This window comes from Drosophila ficusphila, unplaced genomic scaffold, assembly GCF_018152265.1.
Source record: "Drosophila ficusphila isolate 14025-0441.05 unplaced genomic scaffold, ASM1815226v1 contig_791, whole genome shotgun sequence".
NCBI classification, from domain to species: domain Eukaryota; kingdom Metazoa; phylum Arthropoda; class Insecta; order Diptera; family Drosophilidae; genus Drosophila; species Drosophila ficusphila.
The window spans coordinates 27,312,982-27,336,593 of NW_025064737.1; the positions used below are offsets into that span (position 1 = coordinate 27,312,982).

Genomic DNA, 23,612 nt, shown 5'->3' on the forward strand with positions numbered 1-23,612 from the left:
CCTGGTGTGATATAGTCCCGAGCGGTTTCCCTAGCAGCTGTGAGTTCCGAGAAACATGTCCATGTCCTTGTTGAACACTCGCAGTATATTTATTACTTCTTTTACTCTTCATATCATACAAATTCAATTGGTTGGGTCACCTACTTAAGCTAAGTTAATACAGAATATTTGAACCTCGACATTTCACACAAAGGAACAAAAATTTAGCTAATTGAGCTTAACTTGATACAAGTGAATTGATTTTATGATTTCTGTAGTTTTTACCTCAAAGAAAATGGCAACGATAGTTGAACAGTATAAAAAAATGTCTTTACCTTATGCTAACGATTATAAAATAAAGTGAAGTCCTTAGTTTGAGAAATGCTTGTTACTCTTAATTTAAATGGAAGTGGTTCCATCAGTGGCTCAGCCAGCCGCACTTAATGAAGAACTTGCGCAGCGAAGTCTCCATGGGACTGCCCAGCGATGGTGCTCCGCTCAGGCAGACAGTCTTCAACGAGAGGTAGGTAGTGGGTGTGATATTGTGCTTCCTGCACAAGTCCAGCTCGTTGTGGCTAAGCAGGTCGCTGCCCAGAGGCTGCGGTAGGTGCTTCAATTCCTCCAGCTGAGAGCGTAACTTAAGGCTCATGGGCACCTGCTCACTGCTTCCGTCGACGGCCTCGCTTGGCGTTTTGTGACTGCCGCTTTGCTGGAGCTGAGGATGCTGCTGCAGCGACTGCAGATGTTGTTGGCTTCCCTTCGCCGAGTTCGTGGGCAGATTCGCCATCGTCGTAGCCGCGGAAATCGCTCCCGTCGTCACTCCCAAGTCCACTGTTGTCCCCATTCCCATCTCTGTCGCCTGCAGCATCGTAGCTGCCGACGATCCCCGACAGCTATCCAAGTAGCTTTTGCTGGGCAATAATGCGCCGGAGCAGGTCGGGTCGGCGGTGTGGAGCGTGTTTTTTGGTGCGATTGAACTTGAACTTGCCTCGACGCCGCTTGACATTTCGCTAAATGGAATAAATCAAATATATTTATTAGGGTTTAGGCTCTTAAATCGTGCTGCAATCTTCCCAGTGGCAATCTCAATCTGAGTAATACAGCATCGGCTTCAAGAATACTTACACCTTTCTGAGATTCGGTTGTGGGGAGTGCAAGGAAGAGCTTGGCGGCCGATGACTTCCATTGGACGGTTGCGTGAGGTCCTGTGGTTAAACATTGTCTTATAGAACCATTCGAACGCTCGTTGTTTGGCGCGTTTATTATGCAGTGGAGCTGAATATCGTGAGACAAGACGGAAAAGCAATTGTAAGAGTTGGATCAGGTCAGGTCAGGTCGAGTCCAAAAAAAGCAAGGCAGCACACACGATATTCAACTCGTCATGCATAGTCATGGGAGATGAGCAATCTCCAAGGGGAAAAGAAATTCAAACTTGCTTCTTTAGACTTTTAAAATATTTTTTTACGAAACTCAAACCGAAGAATGTAGTATGTACTTATTTTCTACGTCTTGTCTATCAAAGAAGTCTTTTAAAGACAGATTTATTTAAAGTTCAATACCAAATAAATAAAATTTATATGACACCTCCTAGCAGTCAAGTTATAAACATGTTTGGATAGTTTGATTTCATTTCCCCGCAGTAAATGCTTATACTTACGGTCTTGCCGTGGCCATATGGCCCAGTGGAGCGATGCGTAGCTGTTGCAGCGTGCTGCTCAAAGTGAATACAATCCTTGATCTTGGTCAGGCCATTGTAGCGATACCTATACAGCTCAGCCTGTCGGATGCGCAATTCCTTTTCCCGCTCAAGTGATCCTAATAGCCGCTCGTACTCATTGCATGTGTAGAACTGGGCATAGACCCGGAATCTGTCTCGAAACTCGCGTTGCTCCTTTGTAAGTCCTTGATGCAAAGCATAATTTCGGTTGCGAAAGAAGTTCGAGACCAGCTGGTAGTCCCTGACCATCCGTTTTCTGCGAGCTCGCTCTCTAAGTCGGCGGGTATAGATATCCACATGGGCTAGCTTGAGCATCACATCCACCTCCGTGTCTTCGGAGCTGAGTGAGATGGTCGAGATCAGTTGCTCAGCCGTGGGATCATACTCCCTTTCGAAGCTGTCCCTGTTTGGCATGTAACCCAGTTGCATGGCCTCGTCGGAGTTAATGTCCAGCGGCGGCAGGGTGGCCAGGGCATTAGAGCCCAGAGGACCGGCATCGTCGTCGCCCGTGTGATCGATGAGCCGAGGTCTTTGGCTTTGTGCCGGAGTCCAGGTCGCTTTTCCAATCGTGCCATTCACAAACTTATTTACATACTCTTCTTTGGCATCCTCCGCCGACTTGGTCTCGATATGCTTGCTGATGTCCTCCCAGTTACCGAAGCCGTACTGCTCGATTGCGTCCAACAGGCGGATCTCCTCCCGCGCCGTCCACGCCCCCTTTCCACGGAACACACTCAGTATGGAGGTACCTGTGTCCATAAATTGGTAGGGATGGTTGTTGTGGTGGCCGCCGATCTCCGCCCCAGCGGCAAAGCACTGCGCAAAATAAACAATAATACAACGTAAATACAGAGTCAGCTGTTTATTAATCAACATGGCGAAATTGCCGGCGGTGTTTATGCATATGTATTTCCAGATGAGTCAGTTTTTCGGTTCCAGGTCGGCGACGCATCTCTAGGTTGTACGAGTGTTGGTACAGCAGGGTGGGTCGATTTTGTTGACAAAGAAACATTGGTTTTCCGAAAAGATCTCTTTTGAAATTCTTAACTATGTTGGAAAACACATTTTAAGTTACTCTTAAGTATTATTACTTTGAAAAAAAATAATTTTTGTTGTGTAATTTGGAGATAAGAAACTATGGTTAACTATACTAACTGTACATTCAAACATTATTGAACACTAATTTCAAGTATAAAAATCGAAATGAAAGAAATAACCTTTTTTAACTTCTTTATTTTTATTTTAAAGATCTACATTTATGAAGAGCACTAAAAAGTCGACCCACCCTGTCGCACACATACGTTAGTGCGTCGATTGATTCCGTGTATGTGTAAGTTACTTACTTGCAGACACAAATCGAAGTTTTCGCACTCCGCACAGTGCACCCGAATGCCCTGAATATCGTCCTGGCAATTTGTGCAATTATACTTTGTGAATAAATCCGCGATTGTGGTCATTTTGGCCCAAAACGTGGACTTTTCTCGACAAAAAGAGTTGTGCGAAAAAAACCTATGCCTGCAGTGTGACCAGACGAGTTGACAACGCCATATTGCTTGCGGAGCATTCTAATATCTGCCGCCAACGAACTAGTTCACAAGAGCAATGATGTCTTTTCCGCCGTTTTATGGCTGTCTAACTTTGAATTTAAATATTTTTACTTTCCGTTGAAACAAAATTGTGAATTTAAGAAAAAACTTTATTACTTACCAGCGGTTTTGAAGTACCAAATTTAATTATAGAATAAATATTGCAAACACTCACTGGTATGCGTTTAATATTGATAGTAGTTTATTTAGTAATTTCAAAAGTTTAATTCGAGTGTTTTGCCTTTTCTTTAAATTGATTTTTACGCTAATATCACAAAAATAATATATAAAACTAAAATATATAAAATATTAATATCAAACCGAAACCAGGTAAAAATAAATACGAATATATATGATTGTTAAAACACTATCCGTGTAGTGCTGAACTAAAATCAGGAAACTTGAGATGCTTAAAATGCAATTGGTTACATAATAAAACGGTGGTCGGGGACTAAAATTTTAAACTTATAAATATTGATAAAACGGATGTTAATCTTTTGTCTCAAACAAAAAAATTCAAAGCTGCCGAACAATATTCTGGAGCTTACATCTAACATGAAGTGGGCATGGGACTGCCATGATATTGTAGGTTACAATCGTTGCAATCATTGGAAAGGATTAGGATAAGGATTATATAAATAGTTGATTATTCGATTAGTTCATACATGTGTATATGCTGAATACGTTTAGATTATTGTTAGTATTGCTGTCTTACTCCGAGCAGTAGCCGAATTGTTATGGGTTCCGGATATCTCAGTGGGCGGTGAGGACTAGTTTGTGTTGCAAGTGGCTTTGGTGGCATTGTTGCTAGATTACTGTTGCTAGTTTGCTTGGACCAGAGGAAAACAAACGAGTTACACGATACAAAATGGGTTAACAAATCTTAAACAGATATGGCAAGTTTCTTGTGCAGCTGCGTTTTTTAAATACGCACACGGCCAACAAAATTCATCAATTTGAGTACCTAAAAACGTCTAAATAAGTCTATTTGAGCGCCAAATTCGGGTTTGGTGTCGCACCTGCATCTGATCCTTGGGTTCGAAAGAGGTTCAAAAATACTGGTCGTGGACATAAAAGAGTTTGAGATTCAAGTTTTTCACAGATACGGTTCAATTCAAATTCGCTTGCGTAAGGAACTAAGAAGAAGTCACAGCGCAGGCGCGACCCCAGTCGTCATAACCGACGACTGGCAACGGATACGGATTCGGATCCAGATCCGAATCGGTCCGGGCCGCCTGCTCCCGGCAACGCGACTCATAAGCAGGCGGCCACCGCGGCGGATGGGCTCCCAAAATTTGAATAAGCGAGTAGTCCTAAAGCATAACTATCAACTAATTTGGTATGTAAAGTCTTTCTGTCTTTGTCATGGGGATGGGCGCGATGAGAAGTCGAGTTCGAGGTCCAATGGCTCCAATGACTAACTAGCAATAGTAGCACCAGCATGCCAGCTGACACCACAAACTCCTGGCCATATTCACTCAGATGTGGGAACCGATTCGCTGTGCTCGGTGGCTCGTCTTTGTCTCTAACCTCTCGCGCGTCATCGTCGTCGTGTTGGGAAGCATCTAAACGTTGGCTAAGCTTGGCGGGGATCACTGGCTTGGAGCTGGGATGGGTGCTAGCATTGCGTATGGCGGCTGTCAGCCCATCAATATGCATCTGATTGCATAAACTGTGCTCGGTTATGGGATGACTGCTGCTGCTGCCGGTGGATTCGCAGCTACTGCTGCTGGCGAAAATCGGTGTCGAGGGTGCGGATAAGTTACTGGGGTGTGGATTAATTTGCTTCTTGATAAAATACTTGAAGAGGGTTTTGTTCCTCTTTAGTTACGGTTGAATCTGCTTCTTAGGTTTTTTTAACTCAGCATCTTCGTCACGCTTGATCTCGGTGTAACGCTCGCCCTTAAGCGACACTATCTTGTTGTCCCGGTAGCGGACCAGCTTGCGCGGCTCCATCTTTGGCACCACCGGCTTGTACTCGCGCTGGGTAGCGTTTTTGTCAACATAAGAGTACCTAGTGGGGTAGGTCGTGAATAGGGTATTGTTATACACTTGAGCTAAGGAAACTCTTTTTTCGAATTTCTATTTTTCTAAACATTTAAGGACAGAATTTATCCGTGTATAGATAGATTCTTACCTGGCGATGATACGATTTTTAAGTTCATTATCGTCGACCACAACATTTTTCTTGATGTAAGTAGTATGCGACTTGTCAGTAATGCACTGGTTGGTTTCCTGGCGATGCAAGAGAATCTGGGTGGCGCTATCGATATCGCCCTTGGAAATAGCGATGCAATGCTTGATCTGAAAATGATTTATGATAGAAAACATAAAAATATGTAGAAATAAAGAATTCAGATCGATCAACCATTAGATATAAGACTTGGCGTGCATTGGCCCAAACTTCTCACCTCGGCAATGGCCGAATCCGGGAACATTTCCTGGAGCACTTCGGTCTCATCCAGGAAGTAGTCGCAAGTAGAACTGGAGCTATCGGTGGAACCTCCATCGCTGGTCTCCGACAAGTGCTGGGAACGCTTGCTGCCTCCACCGCCGCTGCTGCTGCTGTTTGAGGAGAGCTCGTCCTTTTCGGAAGTAGAGGAGTTACGAGCACGCAGTTTGGACTCAGGAATAATGCTCGACAAGCTAAGGGAGCTTTAGGCAAAAAATAGATTAAATTAATACTATTTAAGGCAGATATATGCTGTGAAACTCACTTGAGCGACAAGTTCACGGTGTCATGGCTTCCCTGATTTTTCTCCATCTCGGTGAGCTCATTGGCCAGCTTATAAATCCAGTCGCAGATGATGCCCTGGTCAATGGTGGGGAACTCCTCGAAGTAGGCGCCCATCATCTCCACGAAGCCCTCCACGTCAAAGCACGGGTCCTGCGAGGCCTCCTCCAAGATCGAGATGATATACGACAATACAATCTCGTCCACCACGCTAAAGTCGGCCCCAGGGATGTGTCCACTGATGAACTGCACCAGGCTCCGTTTTACCATCTCGTGCTGCTTCTCCAAATTGGTCATTTTGGCTGTAAGGCTGAACGCACTTCTAGAAGTATCTCTCGCTGGATCGGCGAATTTTCGGAGGCTCGGGACTCGAAAGGCTCACTCTCGCTGAGGGTCACTCAAAACGCTGAAACTCACTCGATGGGCACTTCCCCGGACCTTAGAGCACGTTCACTGACAGTCGGTTTACCTTATTTTAGTTTAGTTCTGCAAAAAACTATGTTTTAACCGTTTTGCTTTACAAGCTGCGCCTTTCTTTTGCTGCTTCTTCTTCTTCCTGCAATCAATAATACTCCGATACACATCCAGGTGCTATCGATTGCGAAAAATTCAGGAGTCCTCAAGAGTCTATCGGTATCGGGCATTTGAATTTATTTTGAATCAACATTTTTTTTAAGGGTGTAATTAATTTCGTTTAATCATTTACCATTGTTCACCCTACATCCTAAGCTTATACATTTTCTTTCTCTTAAGAGGCTTATGATGTATGTTGTAATTTTATTGTAAATTAATTGTTTAACAACACTAAGCCAATTTGAATTTAATTTTGTTTGAACTTAAGAAAGAATTTCAAAATTTGACTATATAGCTTATTCACAAATAAAATAGGGTAAAATTAAATTAGGCTGTCATGACTTCCACCACTACTCTTTGGCGATAGCTCTGTCACGGCCGCACCTCTAGTGGTAGAGCGAAAAGCAAAAGTCACGCAGCACGTAAACAACTAATAAGAATATCGATAGAACCTGCAGCCCCAAAATCACAAATTCCAGCCGGCAGCTTTCTGAATCGTAGCCTCTCCTCAAACGTCAATTTAAGTGAGTTTGGAGCAGTTCTGTAGTTTCAAAACTTACCGAATCCTTGCAGGACCCAGGCCAATCCGATGGACAAGCGCGTCACAGTTCTGTTGCCCAACGGGCGGAGGCAGAACGTGAGCGTGACAGCAAACATGACGCTGCTGGAGATCCTGGAGACGGCCTGCACCAAGCACGGCTACGACGCGGAGGAGCATTGCCTCAAGTTCCACAACAAGGAGGTCGGACTCACACAGCAGTTTCGCTTCAGCGGACTACCAAACAACTGTGTTCTGGAGATGGAGACCACGGAGAAGCGACGAGTTCTGAGCAACGTCCTGGTCTGTGTACAGCTGAATGACGGATCGCGCCCCCAGGCCGACTTCTCACCAAATGACACCGTTTGGCTAGTGGTCCAAAAGCTCTGCGAGTCGCAGGTTAAGGGTTTCGAGAGCCCCGTGATTGTCTACATGCGCAGCGAGGTTATTGGACAGGAGCAGATGCGGCAGACAACTCTAAAGTCCCTTGGCATCCTGGAGGGTCGCGCGATGATGCGGCTGATCGACAAGAAACCCGAGGAGCTTAAGACCCAGGCAAATGTGTACAAAGCTCCTGCAGTCAAATCTACAGCGGTTAACGACGATCAACCCAGCACATCCCGCTCTGCAATGGCAGCTGGTGGTAGCGGCCGAGGTGGTGGCTTTGCCCTTACAAGTAACATGATAAAGAACCTGAAGCGTACTGCACCTGAAGAAAACGCCAGTGGTAGTGAAGCAGCAAAGCCATCGGAAAAATCAGATCAAGAGCAGAAGTCACAGCCAGAGCCACCTAAATACGATTGGGGCACTGGGTCTGGATACTCTATGCACCATCCACCTGGGCGGAGACCGGCTGAACACGAAGTCGAGGAAAACCCTGGTCGAGCACCTCCAGTGGTAAATGTGATTGGGCCGCGCCAGGCGGTGCTCTTCTCTTTGGACGAGACCAAGAAAAACGCGGATGATCTGCCGGACTCCTTTTTTGACCTGACCGTCAACGATCTAAAAATGGTGCTGCGCGATTTGAAGCGGACTTCGAGTGGAGACGACGACGCTCCCTTGCTGACAGCCAAGCTTAGGGAGTTGGAGCGCCAAAAAGCAATGTTGGCTAAGCTGAATCAATACAAAGACTGTGTGCTGCGCATCCAGTTCCCCGATCGCTTTGTGCTTCAAGGCATCTTCAAGCCGCACGAGCCTCTTTCCAAGGTGGAGGACTTTGCTCGCGAGTTCTTGGCCCAGCCAGGCGAGCAGTTCCACCTCTTCACCATCCCGCCGAAGAAGGTACTGCCCTCCAATGAGACGCTCCTGGAGCTAAACTTTGTGCCCAATGCCATTGTGCACTTCAGCTTCCTCAAGGACACGTTAAATGCGGTTAGCAACCGCTTCGTGAAGGAGCAGTACGTGAGTCAGCTCACCTCCGAGGAAGGAGCGCATTATGCCGTACAGAAATACCGCCTCACCCGGGCAACGGGCACTGGATAATAAATAAATGGCTTTAAGCGAACAGTTTGCGTGATATTAAAGGAATCCGCTTTATTTCTATATCTCTTAAACACGTTTTTTTTATGATAACATAAAACTTATTGCTTAAAAGTTAGGATATAAAAACGGTATATGAAATCCCCGTGAAGAACTTAGTTGGGGTCAATAAGGTTTTCTCTTAAGATGGCTTATTTATACAGGGGGTGGAAAACATTTGAGGCAACTCATTTATCCACTTGGTAAGCACTGTGAAAGACGATTGTAAGTTTTCAATATAAAATTAAAACCAGATTTTACCATATTTGGAGCCAACAATAACTGGACAGCCAGAGTGCAGGGTTTTCTTATTCATATCGCCAGAGTTGTGTAGATTGTGCCAAAACACCGCAGATCCCTTTTTTGGCGTAACTGACACGTTAATCATCGGAAATATGGTGTCACCACCAGAGTCCACATCTCCCAGCTTGAACAAATTGCAATTAATGCCAAAAATCGATTAAATATCTCGACTTACATAGAACAAAACTGTGGCTATACGATCGCCTTTTTTCCATCGAATCTGCAATAAGTTTTGTAGTTAGTCGAAAGTGGTTTCAATATTCTGGAATAAGTCACCTGATTAGAGTAACCATGATAGTCGGTGTGCAATGAGAAGTGGCCACCCAATCCGTAGTTTATAAGGGAGAAATCATCGCTCATTTCCATACTGAGACCTGTCATGTCGGTCACCCGCTGGGTGAGCGTTTTGGCTACCTTGGTTTCCGATGATTTAATTTGGGAATCCTGAGAGGCTCGGAATTCTGATAGAGTTGCCGTTTCGACCAGGGATAATTCGAATTTGCTTGTGTTGAGCAGCAAATTAATTTCGCTTTCATAGATCACATCATGATAGATAACCATGTAGGGATCCCGGCTTAACTCCTCCATTCTTAGAGGGGCGATGCGGGTGAAGGGCGTTGTGGAACTGTTGTAGCGGCAAAATAGTCGACTGGCTTGTCGAAGGTAGCCTCGGCAACTCGGTTTGGTGATCATCTCCTCATTCATCCATTGGGACAGTTGGGTTGTATGCGATTCCTTTGGTGGTTTGTAAAGGATAGAATGTTCTTGATTCTTCATCAGGAGCACTGCCCAGGTCTTGTGGACAGAGGACCTGCTAAACAGATTGACTTCGTAAAAGGGCTCGTCTGCAGTGAATTGGGCCAAAGAGGCGTTGAACCAGGACACCGCCAGATCTTGTTTCCTCTCCCTGACACTGAATTCCCCCAAAGCATAGCAATCTTGAGCTGACAGTGCTGTTCTGAATGTTAGAAAAAATTAGTTTATAAGTTAATGTCCACCTGTGTCAACTTACTCTGGCTTGGAATATCCCGCCAAATTACCACCAGCTATTTCTTCTGGTTTCAAATCATAAACGAATACGAGGTCATTGATGCCACGAGAGGCTTGCTCTAAATCCAAAGCCGTGGGCAGCTTCTTTCGCATCTGATGGGCCTTTCTAATGTGAACTTTAATATAAAATTATTGTAATGCACTCTAATAGAAGTCTATATTAAGCTATACCTAATTCACGCTCATGGGCATTTGCGCTATACCGATGCCACTTTTTCCAATCCGTATGCATTCGGTGTATAAGACGAAAACTGTTGAGGGGATTTCCTAAATAAGTTTCATAGTCGTCATTCATCTTTTCATGCTCTGCTTGCATACCTAAAAGAGACCTTTAAGAAATTCCAGGTAAAATATAAATATATTTCGTTGCGTTTTCATTCATACTGCTCCAATAAGATCGTTTTCTTCTTTAATTTTTCCACATAGCCATTTAAGTTTTCGATTAGCTGATCCTCAGTCTCGAGAAACTTAATCAATTCCACTGACGAGGAGGCACTACAAAATCCATTGCAACAAATCAGGATAGTAATAAATAAGATGTACATCTCGCTTGAGGGAGGAAGAGGTAACTAGCAACTCCCTACTTTTATAAAGAACCATTCAAATTTGCTAAGGCCAGTACCTTAAGATCTAATTAAATTAGTTAAGCTAACAGCGATACAGACAAAAAAATTTTACGAATGCAAAGTTATAAACTTAGAACTTAAACAACGATTAGAATTTTGCACATATATTATGCTTAACTTAAGATCTGGTAAGTTAAATTTTCTTTTATTGATTATATTGGTAATATCTTTTACAGTTAACAGCTCGGGCAGTGCTGCCAAGCGAGATGAGAGAGCCAAAGAGAGGAGTTTCTTCGGCTTGCCGCGATACCAACGTCGAATCGGATTCCGATCCGATCCCGCCTGTGTTTCAGTTTGTGATTCGGCTTTCAGTCGGTGGCCGCGCACCAGAGCAACCAGTTAAGTTTCGCACCTGGCCAAGTGATCGCGATATACGCAGGTTGTAAGTCGCTAACGTTTCGCTTTGGCAACACAGTCAAAATATTTTGTGAAGCCAAGGCGATGTTTATAGGGCCCCCCGCTAAATATTGGGCCGTGTTAAAAAGTCACAAAATTAAAACGAGTGCCTGATTTCGGGTTAACATTGATTTTGACAGTGCTGAGTGTTTGAGTGTGCTAATCGGTTTTGCGCTAATTTCGGGCGAAAAATCAACGCGGCCAAAAGAGCTAACGAAATTAAAGCGTATCGAAAACAACTTTTACCTATGCTGCCAGTTTCAAAACGAGGCAGAACTGTTGTTGTTTCAGTTGTTGCCGCTGAACGTGCCGTCGCTATGTTGTCGTTGTTGCCACTGTAGTGTGTTTGCTTTTGGGGGCGTGGCTGGTAGTTGGCATGTGCGCAGCCGCCTTAAGTTGGCAGTGACAATAGACCAAAAAGACGGACAGCCGAGGAAATTATGGAGCGCTGACCAACAAACCAAAGCGCTGGCAATTGGAAAGTTGTTGTTATGCTCAAGAGAGCAGCGAAGGAGCCAAGTGCCATACTGCAATATCTCTGGATGTCGCTAAATAAATCACCAGAGATTCAGACGAAAATTCATGATGAACCAAGACATTTTATTACGTATACGTCTGGCTTTTAATTAGCTTTTTACCGAAATTTTATGAGGCACTGTGACGAATGGCATAATAGTTTCAAATAAATATCTGTCTTGATTAACACAACTTTGATTGAATTGCCGCAAAATTGCATCGTTTCTATAGATTCATAAATGCAAACCTTAACCACTTCTTATGAAGTTTAAATACATGCATTGGTTTAATTTAACTAAAATAGTTATTTGAGTGCAATTTAAAAACACTGTAGCGGAAATTAGTATAGCTTCAAATGAATATGTTCAAAGACTGCTATGTAAAATGATTTTGGTTGAAAATGATTTAAATTGCGGGGTAAAAAGCTATTTGGACAGTATGTATAATACAAACGTACACTGAAAATAAAAACCAAAGTTACGGAATATGAAGTAGGCGCCTACGCAGGCGTAGCGCGATTATCGGCGCATCTCAGTCGCGTCGCCGCCTCCGTCCGCCCATCTTCACTTTTACCGCCGAAAGAGAGAGTGAGAGTGTTTACCCCACTCATTTGCGTTTCTTGTGTCTACCGGTTTTATTTTGGTTTTTTTACGTATTTTCTTTATTTTCGTTCAATTTACGCGCACTGCCGCCTGGCTTTCCTCAAACCGCAACGCTGAAATAATTGATAAAAATAATAAGTTCATTAAATTTAATTAAATGAACTATCCGCTTCCGATCTGCGGCACGAGTCGCGAACGCAACGATAATAAAAGTTTATTGTGTTTTCCTCAGTTTTCTTTTCCCCCGCACAGTGAGTGAATGAGTGAGCAGGGAAAATCGTGAAAAATTACAATCATTCGACGAAAATAACTAATCATCGTAATTATCAAAGAAAGAAATTTTCAAGCAAAATTCGAACGAGAAAAAAGTGGCAAAATGAACTTTTTTGTGATTGGCTTTCTGATCATGCAGGCGGCAAGTGAGTAAATGCTGTTTTCATTTTTCCCGTTTTAAGTTTTCGGAATAATTGCTGTTTCTGTTTCTGTTGTTGTTTCTTGTTGTTGGAGACGGGCCTTAATTGCTTTTCACGGGTGTCGGATAACAATTATTTAATTCGGACTGGCATCTGGCTGAAAAACAAATGACTGAGACAACGAACTTTTCTGGGATTCGAGTTTGTGTCTTAAGTCTTTAGACTCGAGCCAGCCGCTATCTTTTATGGAGAGTCTTATGGCACCTGGATATGCTGTAATACTAGACTTTAAATCTTAAACAGGTTGCCGGCCAGGGAGATTCTCGTTGAAGTTGGCCAAATCCAGCCAGCAGGAATTGGCTGATTGCTCCGCCAAATCCAGTTTAAAAGCGCTGCCACTCAAGAGCCACTCCACTTGATGTGCGTCTTTATTGATGAGTATTTCAATTAAGTTTAGACAATGTTCCATCAAGAGTTGGACATCCATTTAAATTCCAATCAACTCAAATCAAAGCAAAGAGTGCGCCACAACCATAAGAGGCATGGAGATAACAATCTTAACCGTACATTTGTTTATGCATATTTTGCCACCGACCTGTGGCTGCAGTTTATTGGCATCGCTTTTTATATGGATTCAGTTTCGGTTCATTGTCTGCGCCTCAATCGGTCCGCTTAAGCGAAACCTTGCTGAAGAAACCGGATTGGTTTTGGGTTAGTCACGGTGCCCATGGAGCATTCTTGACCTGAAGTAATGTGCCACTCATTAAGAACAGATTTATATATGTGTGTTTTAAGATCTCTGTGTTGAAGGTGGCTTTATTTGGAGCAGGCTGTTACCCATTTACCGACCATTCGCCAATTAATCAATTTGCAAATTCGCAGACATAAATTAGCCTCGCTCAACCTTCGCACTACAATTCCGTCGGCTTCATTTGATAGAGTGTAACGATGTTCCGATCTCACTTCAATATGGTTATGGCCGCTCTTAGGCCAGAATATCGGTCAAGATCAGAGGAATAGTGGTCCACGAGCACGCAGATTGCTGGGTGTTAATTCCGACAATTTTCGCTGCCCAATTTGCATAAAGTTTATGGTGTGTTTGCTGACCTTTGCTTGGCCAAAAAGAGACGAAGGAGGAACTAATGCTCGCACACATCGCCCAAATATGTACCGACATTGCCCAGCCCAAATCTTTTGATATTCCCCATTGACGGCTTCATAAAAATTAACCAAACTCCGTCCGGCAATCGCGAGCCATGAATCATCAATATAACTCCGATTTGTACCCAAACTTATTGAGATGCGCTGGCCTGCGATGTTTCTCTTTTGTGTTTTCTTTTCTTTCGCTCGTGTTTGACTCAAAATTCAATAGCTGATTTGTGGTCAATGACGCAGCGCTTTGGAGGCATCTTCAGTTGTTTCTGATGCTGTTGCTCTTTCTGTGCTTTTATATAACCCACATTCGGACCGATGGCTGAGTGCTTTATGCAATACTTCTTGCCCGAAACACTTCGCTGCGTTGTGTGAAGACCCTTCCTGTCCAAATGTTACAGCTAATAGCCAATACGTTAGCAAGTATACGCCCCATGGGACGGGTAAACATAAAATATTATAAATGTTTTCTGGCAAAATGTACTCACTTTCAACGGCAATTAGCTGACGCCGACGACTGTTTTTCTTGGACAAACCGTGGGGCCCTGGCAAGATGCATTGTTGCAACTGCAAAGGGGCTAAAGGTGCTGGAAAATAATAAGAGAAAGAAATTGCATTGTCATTCCATTGGTCAATGAGTAACAGGCTCCTCGGGCTGGTATTTTGCGAAGTGAAAGGCAGGCAGACATCCGTGCACTCGGAAAAAAGTATCCCATAAATTCTAAAGGAGATATTTCGCATTAACTTGTACGGACATAAACAATGCAGATTTAAAACGCTTTCTATTTTTTGCTCATCGTACGTGTGGCAATTGTTGTGTCAAAATCTACAACATTTTGCGCGCTTACATGGTCCAATGAACATAAGTTGTAAGAAGTATTACTGTTGAAGTGTTAGTCAAATAATAAAGCGAATACCGTGTGGGAACAAATTTAAACAGCAAACGCTGAACAGAAGTATATGTTTATAACTTTTAGTTTACCGAAGACTTATTATGGTAATTTAATTTCATTGTAGGTATGTTGTGAAATTTATCAAAATATTTTTAGGAAACAGTAATATTTGGAAACCGAATTTGCAAGCTCCATTTGAGTAATTGTTTGCAGTGCATGAAGACACTTCCGGCTGGGATTGTTGCCGCACAAGGGTCATGTCCTTTCCCTTTTTCAATTTCCCCCCACTGCAGACTTATGCTTCGTTTTGTTCGCAATTAGGAATAAATTAAGGCATTATTATCGCTTCTATTGTGTGGGCCCATCTTCACATACTATAAATAGAGGGTTTCTCGGCCCGTCAAGTGAGTCGGGGCATTATTTCCGAGCACGCAACCTGCTCACGTAAGACCTTCACATCGGAGATGCTGCACCGCTCTTCGGGCATCCGAGTCTTGCATTCCATTCCACACCTTTGTGGCCAGATGATTGTTTGGCCCACACGCACACACGCTCAAATTGCAATTTAATTCGATGGCACAGAGTGGCTTTGTCAAAGGTTTTGTCAGCCGGAGCTCTTTTGTCCGGCCTATCGCTCACTGTCAAGACCATCGTTCAATTAACATAATTAACCGGCAACGGGGATTAGCAAGCCGCGTTTTCAGTCTGACACTTTGAAGCCCATTTGGACAATCCGAGCCGATCCGAAACAATCTCCCCCGAAGCCGTGCGATAATGGTTTCACTCGGATTGCTTATTCAAGTCACAGGGGCAAGGTCAGGGGCAGATCGTAAAGTCCCCGAAAAAACATTTAGATTCTCCCCCCATGGAACAGAACTTCGATGGAAGTCGATCCAAATACAATCTCCGCATTTAGTACTACTTAATTAAAGCAGCACTCCAAGGTCATTGGAAGGGCCTGAATCACAGCAATCATTTTACTTTCCTGCTGCCATTTACAATGAGAACAAAAACGAAGACCCAATAATTTGGGAAGTTTAAGGAGAAATGGAAAGTTTAAGCAGTAAGTCAGCGAAAAAAAAGGGAAAGGTTGTCGCCCAAAGAGCCTTCGCAAAAATCATTGACAGTGAGATAAAAAGATTGACCGTAAAACGTTTTGCCAACAATGGAATGTTAAAATATGAGTGCAGAATATAAAAAGGGAAACCATTTAAAGAGGCGTTGTCGGAAAGGTTTGGTCTGGGTTAAGGTTCGGCCATCATGAATGGACGGCCTAGGCGCAGATACCAGATAATTTATACAAGATATTTGCATTTGCGTTTGCCAGCGGAGATCATCAAATTGAATTAACGCTGAGCTCGGCCAGCGAGTTTTGGTTTTGGTTTCGGATTCGGATTCGGTTTCGGTTTTTGTTTCAGTTTCAGTTTCGATTTCTGTCTGAGCAATTAATATCAATGTTTTTGAGACGCAGATGACCCACTTTCGCGGGCAGAGGTGCTAACTATACGGGGTTTGTCGATCAGGGGAGGCGGGATGCGGTCTCTAAGGAAAGTAACTAAACATTGACGAACGGTGGTCAATGCCTGCTCTCTGCCGACACTGCCCCACGTGCATATTTATGCCTCATTATTTGTTTAGTTTGGATTTCTATTTGACCACTTGATGCCGGGCAGCCGCGACAAGTCGTAAACCCGCCGCAACTCGAATTTCGTACCCGAGATGAGAGAAAGCGCTCGTCGATCGCCTGTTACTAACTGCAAATGCCTCTGGATGTCCCCCACTGACAATTCGAAGCTAAATTCATATTTCATATTGCTCTTGGGTTTCCCTGCTAATTGCTGGTTTCCCTTTGCCATTTGTCGCCCATTTGCAGCCCATTTGCAGGCGCAATTAAAATAACTGCTCGCCCACACGGCGAATGCGTAATGCAAATTGGCGAGTAAAAGTCTGCCAAATTTTAATATTTACCTTTGGGCGGGGGCGCAGGGAAAATCAATTGCGGTTTCAGCCTAACGGATGGGCATGATGATGATGACGACGTCGAAACGAGGAAGTGACCACATCGGGTGCGCACTCTGATCCCGCGGAGATGGCCAAACATTGCCTTGCCATGCTGACACTCCATTAGGCGGGCGGTTATAAAACCAGCTCCATTTTCCTTGAACCCACAAAGCAAAATGTTGGACTTGGATCCGACCCGTAGCGGCTGTGCACTGAAAGAAACGGCTCAATTTAGGCCTCGTATTCTATAGTAATTGGCATTTAGATAGTAGGTAATTTATTCTTTAATTTCTGGTTAAAGCTATAACTTTACTTAAAAGCGTTTACTCAAGTCTTTATTTCTCCTATGGATAACACACCTTTAATGACTTTATTTATATTTAATCTGTTTATTATATATAGTATTATAAATATTGATGACATCAAACCAATTATTTTCTGTAATAAGCCATTACTCCAATCTAGCCAACTTGAAATACATTTTCGTAAGTGTAGCATCTGAAGCGATTACCACAATTGGCAACATGTGCCACTCGCACATAATGGCCACCCATTAGCCGCCTTAGAATCGGTTTCAAATGCTGCTCCATGAATATGGATGCACGACTCCGAGGTGGCGGGGGAATTTTGAAAGAATTCATTCGAAACACGTATTACATGTCCCACTTGACATGCTAACAATTTAATTTGAACCCAAGACGCGCAATTTGGCTCACTTGTTTTTGGCCTGAAGTCTCCAACTCCAACTCCAACTCGGTTCAGGTCACTGGGGTTGCTCTCCACAGAGCTTGGCTAACCCCAGCTAATGCGTGGCCTATTGCACCCCAGAGTTGGCTCATAAGGAAGTGCCATTTGTCGGTCCGTAATGGATCTGCTCACGGCATCATTAATCGATTACGGCCACGTTAAGATCGGTGGGAGAATGCTGGCGGCCTGGTTTTATTACTCGCATGTCTTGCGGTCGGATTGGGCCATCTTCGCAGCCCCGATCTGGGTCATTCTGCGGTCACACCCAAGTTGGCAGATGGGAGATAATAAAACACACATACCTCGGATTCCACGCGCCAAATCAGATACGTATCTGAGATGTAAGCGGGCCATCCGCACATCAATCAAGACATCCGCCACGCAATTTAATTCGATGCGGGATAAAACTAAACTCTGCGCCGACATTTGTTTAATACTTTACGCTTGACAGTTATAAAATGTTTATTCATTTATGCCAATGCCGAAATGTGATCTAACACATGCCAGACTCAAGCCCCACCCACTTTAACCCAGCAACGACACAATTGGAAGTAAATCCTGTTTAAGTTTAGTATTGGTTGCGGTACAATGTTGCATAGAGAAAACAACACAGAAGCTTTCCTGCCCCTCCCCATTTCCATCCCGGAAATACCCCGGAAAAGCATAACATAATATTAATCCCCCGTTGAACTAATTTTAAACATTACTACTGTATTATATGAAAAACTATCCTATTCTGTGTTTGCTTTTTCTATTCTTTATTTATAGGATTGGCTTGCGGGACGTGTGTTTTATCGTCCGATTTCGGGTTCATAATCGATTGTAACTTCAAAAAGTCTGGACTGTTTCGTGTACGAAATTTGGGTGGCCTAAAGGCCCATTTCGGTTTAGGTAAATCTCTCAACCGTTCTGCCATCCAACCTCCAAATCATCTCCCACAAATCATCCTCCATCCTCATGTTCCCCCTGTACATATGGCACCCTAATAGTTCAAGGTGAATGTAGAGTACGTAGTGTTTCCAAGGCTTCCGATTCCCCCACTTTTCAAGTGCAACTAATTGGTCAAGTAATCGAACTCGACCTGATCTCAAACGCACCGCGAATAGCGATTAAGTAAGTCATTATGCATTAATGCCAATGTCAGTGGTACGATAAAGTGGAGCACCTCAGTCGGAGAAGCAGACCAAGAAAACCACTTCGAGATTGACCTGCAGTTCAACCGTCAGGGGCGTGGAAAGGGGGTATCTAAGACTCTGGCTAGATCGGACTCTACAAAGTCCAAAGAACAACAACAACAATCAATTAATAGGCAAAACGATGATTAGAAGCCACTGCAAACTTTTTTTAAAAGATATATATATATATATATATGTATAAAAGATATAGATACACGCAAGATATGAAAAGCACTTGAAACTGAACTTAATGAGAGTTTAACGAGCAGGTATATTTGTGCCATCCACCGAAAAAAAGTAAATTGAATCGTTGTTATTGTTATGCTATTAGCGTTTATAAAACGAAAACAAAATCAATCAATTTAAAATATAATTAGTTCATTAAAGTAATTTATATATGAATATAAACTTTTTAAATAATATGCGGTGGGTATGAACGAACCTCCGTTTAGTGTGCACTGACCCCCTTGGATCTTATTAGGCCCTGTGTACATACAAACCCACCAAGTAGATTTAAGACTCGAAAAGACCCTTGCCAAAGCCACGTGAAGGGAGAAACAAAGGCTATTAATTAACACATCATTGCCCAACCCTCGGCCGCGATTGAAGTGACTGAAGTGATTGATGGGTCGTCGTGGGCCCGACCTAACCCAAAACCTTTCCGCTTGCAGGTTTCAGTCTGGGCGACGAGCTGGGCTTCCCGGAATCGCTGGGCAACACGGAGAGCGATCGTCGGCGAGCCATCAGCTACAAGAATGGAGCCCCGCCCGATTTGGTGGGCGTGCTGCCCTCCACCCAGCAGCAGGTGAGTTCGGTCATCAGCCGTGAAAATCGGAGACGTCATTGCAATATCACATTTTCCCGAAGGTCAATCCACCTGTGCAACACCCACTGCCCGAGAAGCGGATCAGTTCGCGCTCCACCGGAGCGGCGCCCTATAACCTGCAGCTGGTGCAACAGCAGCAGAAGCTGCAACTGCAGCAGCAGAAGCTGCAACAGCAACTGAAGCTGAAGCAACAACTGCTGCTACTGCAGCAGCAGCAACAGCAACAACAGCAGCAGCAGCAACCACTCATGACCGAGGCCCGTCCACTGCCCTTGGGAGTGCCCGCCTTCCGCCCGATTCCCCAGAAGCAAGCGGTCGCCACTCAGGCCTCCGTTTCGGTGCCAACCACGGCGGACAGAAGGGTGGCCGTGGACACGCCGGAGCCCAGGGTCAGCGTCAATAACAAGCTGATAAGCGCCAACGATAAGCCGGTGAATAGCCTTCCATTTAAAGATTATTGCATCACCAACGGTGCCGAAGTAGTGGTTATACTAATCCGCCTTTTGTTATCTGGATAGCACTCGAACCGCACCTTCCACGTGGCCAATCCGGTGGTGTCCCAGCCTGTGGCCGTGCCCGTGTTCCAGGCGATGCCCCAGTCGATCGCCAGGATCGCCAACGTGGGCAAGGAGCACCGGACGGTGGCCAGTCACCCGAACTACCTGCAGTTCGAGGAGCCCAAGTTCGACCTAAAGGACGTGACTGTCGAGGAGCTGGCTGCCGCCGCCAACGTCACAGTGGACACCATCAAGCACGCGATCTACGTGCGGGAGCAGCAGCTGAAGGCCGAGCACCGGGCCCAGCTGGCGGCCAAGTTGCGGGAGGAGTTCATGCGCACCTCCACAGTGAGGACTACGACCACGACTACGACGACAACCAGTACGCCGCGTCCACAGAAATCATTGGCGGAGCACAAGGTGTCCAAGGTGGGTGTTTGACTAGAAGCTGGCACTTCTGGTATTGCAAGGTACCACTTGTCGTATGCGTAACAATTTATAATCCATTTCACTATTTGCCCAGGTGATGAACGCCCCCAAGGAGTACTATCCGGTGGGCTACGACAAGAACTTCGACGACAACTTTAAATCCAAAGTGGACCTGCCGCCCACGAGCTTCTCCTGCGCAAAGCAGAAGCATTTTCCGGGTCTCTACGCCGACACCGATCTTGGCTGCATGGTGGGTTTCCATATGAACAGAGAGAGTCTGGAAGGAAGATAGAATTTAATTGACAAATCGCTGCTAGGTCTTTCACGTATGCGCCCTCACCGACGACGGCATGGTGCGGAAGTCCTTCCTCTGCCCGGAGAACACCCTCTTCGACCAGACGATCCTCAAGTGCAACTGGTGGTTCTACGTGGACTGCAGCTCCAGCACGAGCGTCTACGACTCGAACATTCCGATCTCGAAGAGCTACCAGCTGATGAAGTCGCTCACCTACTTCTCCAAGTTCGCCGGGGGCCAGCGGCAAGAGCAGGATGGCGACAAGGACGAGAACGCCCTGGACATCGAGTCGCTGCGGGAGTCGATGGAGGGCGTGCTCCGGCGCCAGGAGGAGGCCAAGAAGGCCGAGGAGCAGCGCGCCCTGCCCAAGGAGGACCATGAGCACGTGGTGCCAGCGGAGGGAGAGCAGCAGCTGACCAACTAGCCTTCACCTGGGCCCAATCCAACGCTATCTGAGATCTAGGTTAAGTGTTCACGATCGAGCGTTTCTGGTCGGTTAGCCGTACGTAGTCAAATCCTATGCTCCAGTCAACGGTTTCAATAGTCTCATCCACTTCCTGGGCGGAGAAAAAATTCCCCGAAACTGCCACCGATTCGGATTTGATTTGGACATCACAATCGCCTATTTGTGGCGCTTCAAAATTACTTTTAAAATATCAAAATAGTTTTCTTCATATCAGCAAGCACAAAGATCGAATGGCTACTAAATGCTGGCATGATATGGTTAAGATTATTTTGACTGAAAATAGTGGACACTGGGGAACTGATATTGCTATGATTTTTTCTCTGTTTGCCCCATCACTTACTGTGGCAGCTCCGTGCTCCTGAGCGCCCCTTAGATGTAGTCCCTTCCTTAGGCGGTTAGTCTCTAGTTAAGTCCCTTCACCAAGTGCAGTTTGGTTCGGGCGGTTAATTTTATTACGTTCTATTTATTTATTGTACAAGTATTTTTCGTCAATTAAACATCGTTTTTTACAAGACACTCATTTTTTTTACCTATACTTTCACTTAATTCCCAGAGACCTCTACTCTGACTGTTCGCCATAGGCAAAATACGATAAAAAATTGGCTACTGGAAGATGCTTCCAGAAGTTTATTTTCTTACTCAAGTTGAACTGATAAAAAATAAATGCTCTCGCTCAAAATAATAAAATATTGTTTTTACTTTACTCTTGACATTTATCACAACGCTCTCAGAGAAACATACATATGTACATGTATACTCAAGCGATGCTTCTCGAAGGTTCTTTGAATATCGCGGCTCAATTTGATACATTGAGGTAAATGTTGGGTTCATAAAAACACAGTTCTTGCTATTGCATTTCAGCAATTTATTTCACAAACAGATACATATATATGTTGACATTAGTGATAAATTATTTAATAATTGTTGGAGAGCCTTTCCCGCAACTCGTGGGCTTCTTTAATATCAGGGTTGATCTGCACATAGGCGTAAAAATTGGCGTTCAATTTCATTTCCTCGTTATTGAGCTGGGCACGCGCCCCCTTGACAACAATTACGTCACCGGGTTGACCCGCAAAGCTAGAAGCCTTCTTTTCCCAAAGATTTAGCGTTACATTTGCTCCATTGCCATCTACAAGCCGAATTTCGCGAATCAAGTGACCGCCTCTCTCATCAATACCGTAGTCTTCAGTGCAGATGCCGATGACATCGACTGGCTTCAGGTCTGGAGTTTCAGAAATCTTGGAGAGCGGCACAAAGTTATATCTTATTTTAGGAATATTTGTAACCTCCGCACTCAGTTTTACAGATGTTTTATCAAGGAATACAATCTGATCCGGGTTATCCACCACTTTAAACCTCATTTCCGCTCTTCTCACCTCAAATTCGGAAAACACGTATGAGTTGCCAACTTGAATCTGATTGTAGAAAGTGTTGCACAGTTCGTCAAACACTACGCCGGTTATTTGGCCAGATTCATCCAAAAGATTCATCAGAAAGACCGTTCCACTTTTTTTTTCTTTGTGATACGGAGTTATCTCCGACTTCCACGTAACACGAGCCCTAATCGGTAAATTATTGCAACGAATTGGGTGCAAGCCGGAAATAGACTGTGATATTTGATAAAAAACAATAAAAAAAAAAATATGCTCTTTGTTTTTATACTCACACAAATTTCTGTTGAGGTCATTTTATTTCGCGAGACGTTTTAAAATGTTTGGACTGCCTTCTGTTAAATAAAGGGGAAACGCCTTTTTTCAAAAACTTGTGAAATTTAAGGAAAATAATCTTAGTTAAGCGTAGCCTGGGGTGAACCTGCTGCAACGGAGAATGTATTTGAACTGTGCTCAAACATTCCTTACCAGCAGCTTAAATAGGAAGAACAACAACAAATCTGGAGTGATAATATAATATATATAATATATTTTGAGATGTATATTGCGCCTTGAAATGGAAAAATATAATATAGTATGTATGAAAGGCCCAATATACACTTGGCCACTTGTAATGTATATTGGGCCTTGGAATGGAAAGGCGCAATTTGGTCTGTTTTTATTAAAATTTCATTCATTTGTTAAAAATTAACCAAAAGTTATTATGCATATGCCTTTAATAAATGCATAACATCCTTATCAAAAAATCATCGTGAAATCGTGTAAGAACGAGGTTCTTAGCGTGTCAAAAGGGGGATGATAGCAAATTTGTAACCGTTTAAGACCGAGTTCGTGCTAAAAAAGTCCGTGTTAAGCGAGGGCCAAGGGTATTTTAACTCTAGCAAAAAAATAAATTCAGATTTCGAAATGGCATACCTCGTTGAAATCGTGGTAAAATTTCCTGTCGATTTATGAAAAATGTGTGTTTTGTGACATGGATCAATAGATGAGGTTCCCAGTTATGTAAAACGGTGGGCCTTTTAGCTGTATGTCATTTTTTGGCCAAGTTATACCAAACTAACAAACCTTGAAAATGTGTGTTTTAGCTAAAAAAACCTTTACCATTTTTTCACCCAAAAATATCAGTATTTTAACTCTAGCAAAAAAAATAAATGTCAGATTTCGGAATGGCATACCTCGTTGAACTCGT

The 23,612-nt window shown here is 43.9% G+C and overlaps 6 protein-coding genes across 11 annotated transcripts; 2 read left to right on the forward strand and 4 right to left on the reverse strand.

The window, feature by feature from the left end:
• Positions 1 to 64: 64 nt before the first annotated feature.
• On the reverse strand, positions 65 to 3,253 carry LOC108099436 (transcriptional adapter 2B). Of its 2 annotated transcripts, none has more exons than XM_017202971.2 (4): positions 3,040 to 3,253; positions 1,637 to 2,512; positions 1,105 to 1,184; positions 65 to 989 (listed from the first exon to the last, which is right to left on the reverse strand). In XM_017202971.2, the coding sequence occupies exons 1-4, from the start codon at positions 3,151 to 3,153 to the stop codon at positions 398 to 400; spliced, it is 1,662 nt and encodes a 553-aa protein (XP_017058460.1). In that variant the 5' UTR covers positions 3,154 to 3,253; the 3' UTR covers positions 65 to 397. The 2 variants fall into 2 exon arrangements, with proteins under 2 accessions (XP_017058460.1, XP_017058461.1); XM_017202972.2 differs by having other exon boundaries at positions 759 to 989; positions 1,105 to 1,254; positions 3,040 to 3,252.
• A 209-nt stretch (positions 3,254 to 3,462) lies between these two features.
• On the reverse strand, positions 3,463 to 6,565 carry LOC108099437 (CUE domain-containing protein 2). The gene is made up of 4 exons (XM_017202973.1): positions 6,000 to 6,565; positions 5,694 to 5,937; positions 5,420 to 5,586; positions 3,463 to 5,296 (listed from the first exon to the last, which is right to left on the reverse strand). Exons 1-4 carry the CDS (start codon positions 6,311 to 6,313, stop codon positions 5,110 to 5,112), a joined length of 912 nt encoding a protein of 303 aa, XP_017058462.1. The 5' UTR covers positions 6,314 to 6,565; the 3' UTR covers positions 3,463 to 5,109.
• A 427-nt stretch (positions 6,566 to 6,992) lies between these two features.
• LOC108099473 (tether containing UBX domain for GLUT4) lies at positions 6,993 to 8,680 on the forward strand. Its single transcript, XM_017203028.2, has 2 exons — positions 6,993 to 7,113; positions 7,163 to 8,680. Exon 2 carries the CDS (start codon positions 7,179 to 7,181, stop codon positions 8,607 to 8,609), a length of 1,431 nt encoding a protein of 476 aa, XP_017058517.1. The 5' UTR covers positions 6,993 to 7,113; positions 7,163 to 7,178; the 3' UTR covers positions 8,610 to 8,680.
• On the reverse strand, positions 8,635 to 10,543 carry LOC108099472 (prolyl 4-hydroxylase subunit alpha-2-like). The gene is made up of 7 exons (XM_017203027.2): positions 10,383 to 10,543; positions 10,170 to 10,327; positions 9,961 to 10,114; positions 9,225 to 9,906; positions 9,124 to 9,168; positions 8,907 to 9,072; positions 8,635 to 8,855 (listed from the first exon to the last, which is right to left on the reverse strand). The coding sequence occupies exons 1-7, from the start codon at positions 10,541 to 10,543 to the stop codon at positions 8,788 to 8,790; spliced, it is 1,434 nt and encodes a 477-aa protein (XP_017058516.1). The 3' UTR covers positions 8,635 to 8,787.
• Positions 10,453 to 21,546, forward strand: LOC108099471. Of its 5 annotated transcripts, XM_017203024.1 has the most exons (9): positions 10,453 to 10,563; positions 10,801 to 11,003; positions 12,371 to 12,557; positions 18,113 to 18,235; positions 19,191 to 19,324; positions 19,387 to 19,776; positions 19,864 to 20,271; positions 20,366 to 20,521; positions 20,589 to 21,546. In XM_017203024.1, exons 3-9 carry the CDS (start codon positions 12,515 to 12,517, stop codon positions 20,988 to 20,990), a joined length of 1,656 nt encoding a protein of 551 aa, XP_017058513.1. In that variant the 5' UTR covers positions 10,453 to 10,563; positions 10,801 to 11,003; positions 12,371 to 12,514; the 3' UTR covers positions 20,991 to 21,546. The 5 variants fall into 5 exon arrangements, with proteins under 5 accessions (XP_017058513.1, XP_043064934.1, XP_017058514.1 ...); XM_017203025.2 differs by lacking the exon at positions 10,453 to 10,563 and having other exon boundaries at positions 10,805 to 11,006; XM_043208997.1 differs by lacking the exon at positions 10,453 to 10,563 and having other exon boundaries at positions 10,805 to 11,006; positions 12,391 to 12,557.
• Positions 21,434 to 22,868, reverse strand: LOC108099474 (replication protein A 70 kDa DNA-binding subunit-like). The gene is made up of 3 exons (XM_017203030.2): positions 22,699 to 22,868; positions 21,563 to 22,639; positions 21,434 to 21,491 (listed from the first exon to the last, which is right to left on the reverse strand). Exons 1-2 carry the CDS (start codon positions 22,717 to 22,719, stop codon positions 21,947 to 21,949), a joined length of 714 nt encoding a protein of 237 aa, XP_017058519.1. The 5' UTR covers positions 22,720 to 22,868; the 3' UTR covers positions 21,434 to 21,491; positions 21,563 to 21,946.
• Positions 22,869 to 23,612: the final 744 nt, after the last annotated feature.

Bases quoted from the DNA above. Each gene is read 5' to 3' on its own strand.
- LOC108099436 (XM_017202971.2), bottom strand. From the start codon at position 3,153: ATGACCACAATCGCGGATTTATTCACAAAGTATAATTGCACAAATTGC. The intron at 2,513-3,039 runs GTAAGTAACTTA...TATTTTGCGCAG, and splicing joins ACTTCGATTTGTGTCTGCAA to TGCTTTGCCGCTGGGGCGGA. The intron at 1,185-1,636 runs GTAAGTATAAGC...GTTTAACCACAG, and splicing joins CATATGGCCACGGCAAGACC to GACCTCACGCAACCGTCCAA.
- LOC108099473 (XM_017203028.2), top strand. From the start codon at position 7,179: ATGGACAAGCGCGTCACAGTTCTGTTGCCCAACGGGCGGAGGCAGAAC.
- LOC108099471 (XM_017203024.1), top strand. From the start codon at position 12,515: ATGAACTTTTTTGTGATTGGCTTTCTGATCATGCAGGCGGCAA. The intron at 19,325-19,386 runs GTGAGTTCGGTC...ATTTTCCCGAAG, and splicing joins TGCCCTCCACCCAGCAGCAG to GTCAATCCACCTGTGCAACA. The intron at 19,777-19,863 runs GTGAATAGCCTT...TTATCTGGATAG, and splicing joins TAAGCGCCAACGATAAGCCG to CACTCGAACCGCACCTTCCA.
- LOC108099472 (XM_017203027.2), bottom strand. From the start codon at position 10,543: ATGTACATCTTATTTATTACTATCCTGATTTGTTGCAATGGATTTTGT. The intron at 10,328-10,382 runs GTATGAATGAAA...AATTTCTTAAAG, and splicing joins AAAACGATCTTATTGGAGCA to GTCTCTTTTAGGTATGCAAG. The intron at 10,115-10,169 runs GTATAGCTTAAT...TTTATATTAAAG, and splicing joins TGCCCATGAGCGTGAATTAG to TTCACATTAGAAAGGCCCAT.
- LOC108099437 (XM_017202973.1), bottom strand. From the start codon at position 6,313: ATGACCAATTTGGAGAAGCAGCACGAGATGGTAAAACGGAGCCTGGTG. The intron at 5,938-5,999 runs GTGAGTTTCACA...TTTTGCCTAAAG, and splicing joins ACCGTGAACTTGTCGCTCAA to CTCCCTTAGCTTGTCGAGCA. The intron at 5,587-5,693 runs GTGAGAAGTTTG...AATCATTTTCAG, and splicing joins CGGATTCGGCCATTGCCGAG to ATCAAGCATTGCATCGCTAT.
- LOC108099474 (XM_017203030.2), bottom strand. From the start codon at position 22,719: ATGACCTCAACAGAAATTTGT. The intron at 22,640-22,698 runs GTGAGTATAAAA...CAAATATCACAG, and splicing joins TGACCTCAACAGAAATTTGT to TCTATTTCCGGCTTGCACCC.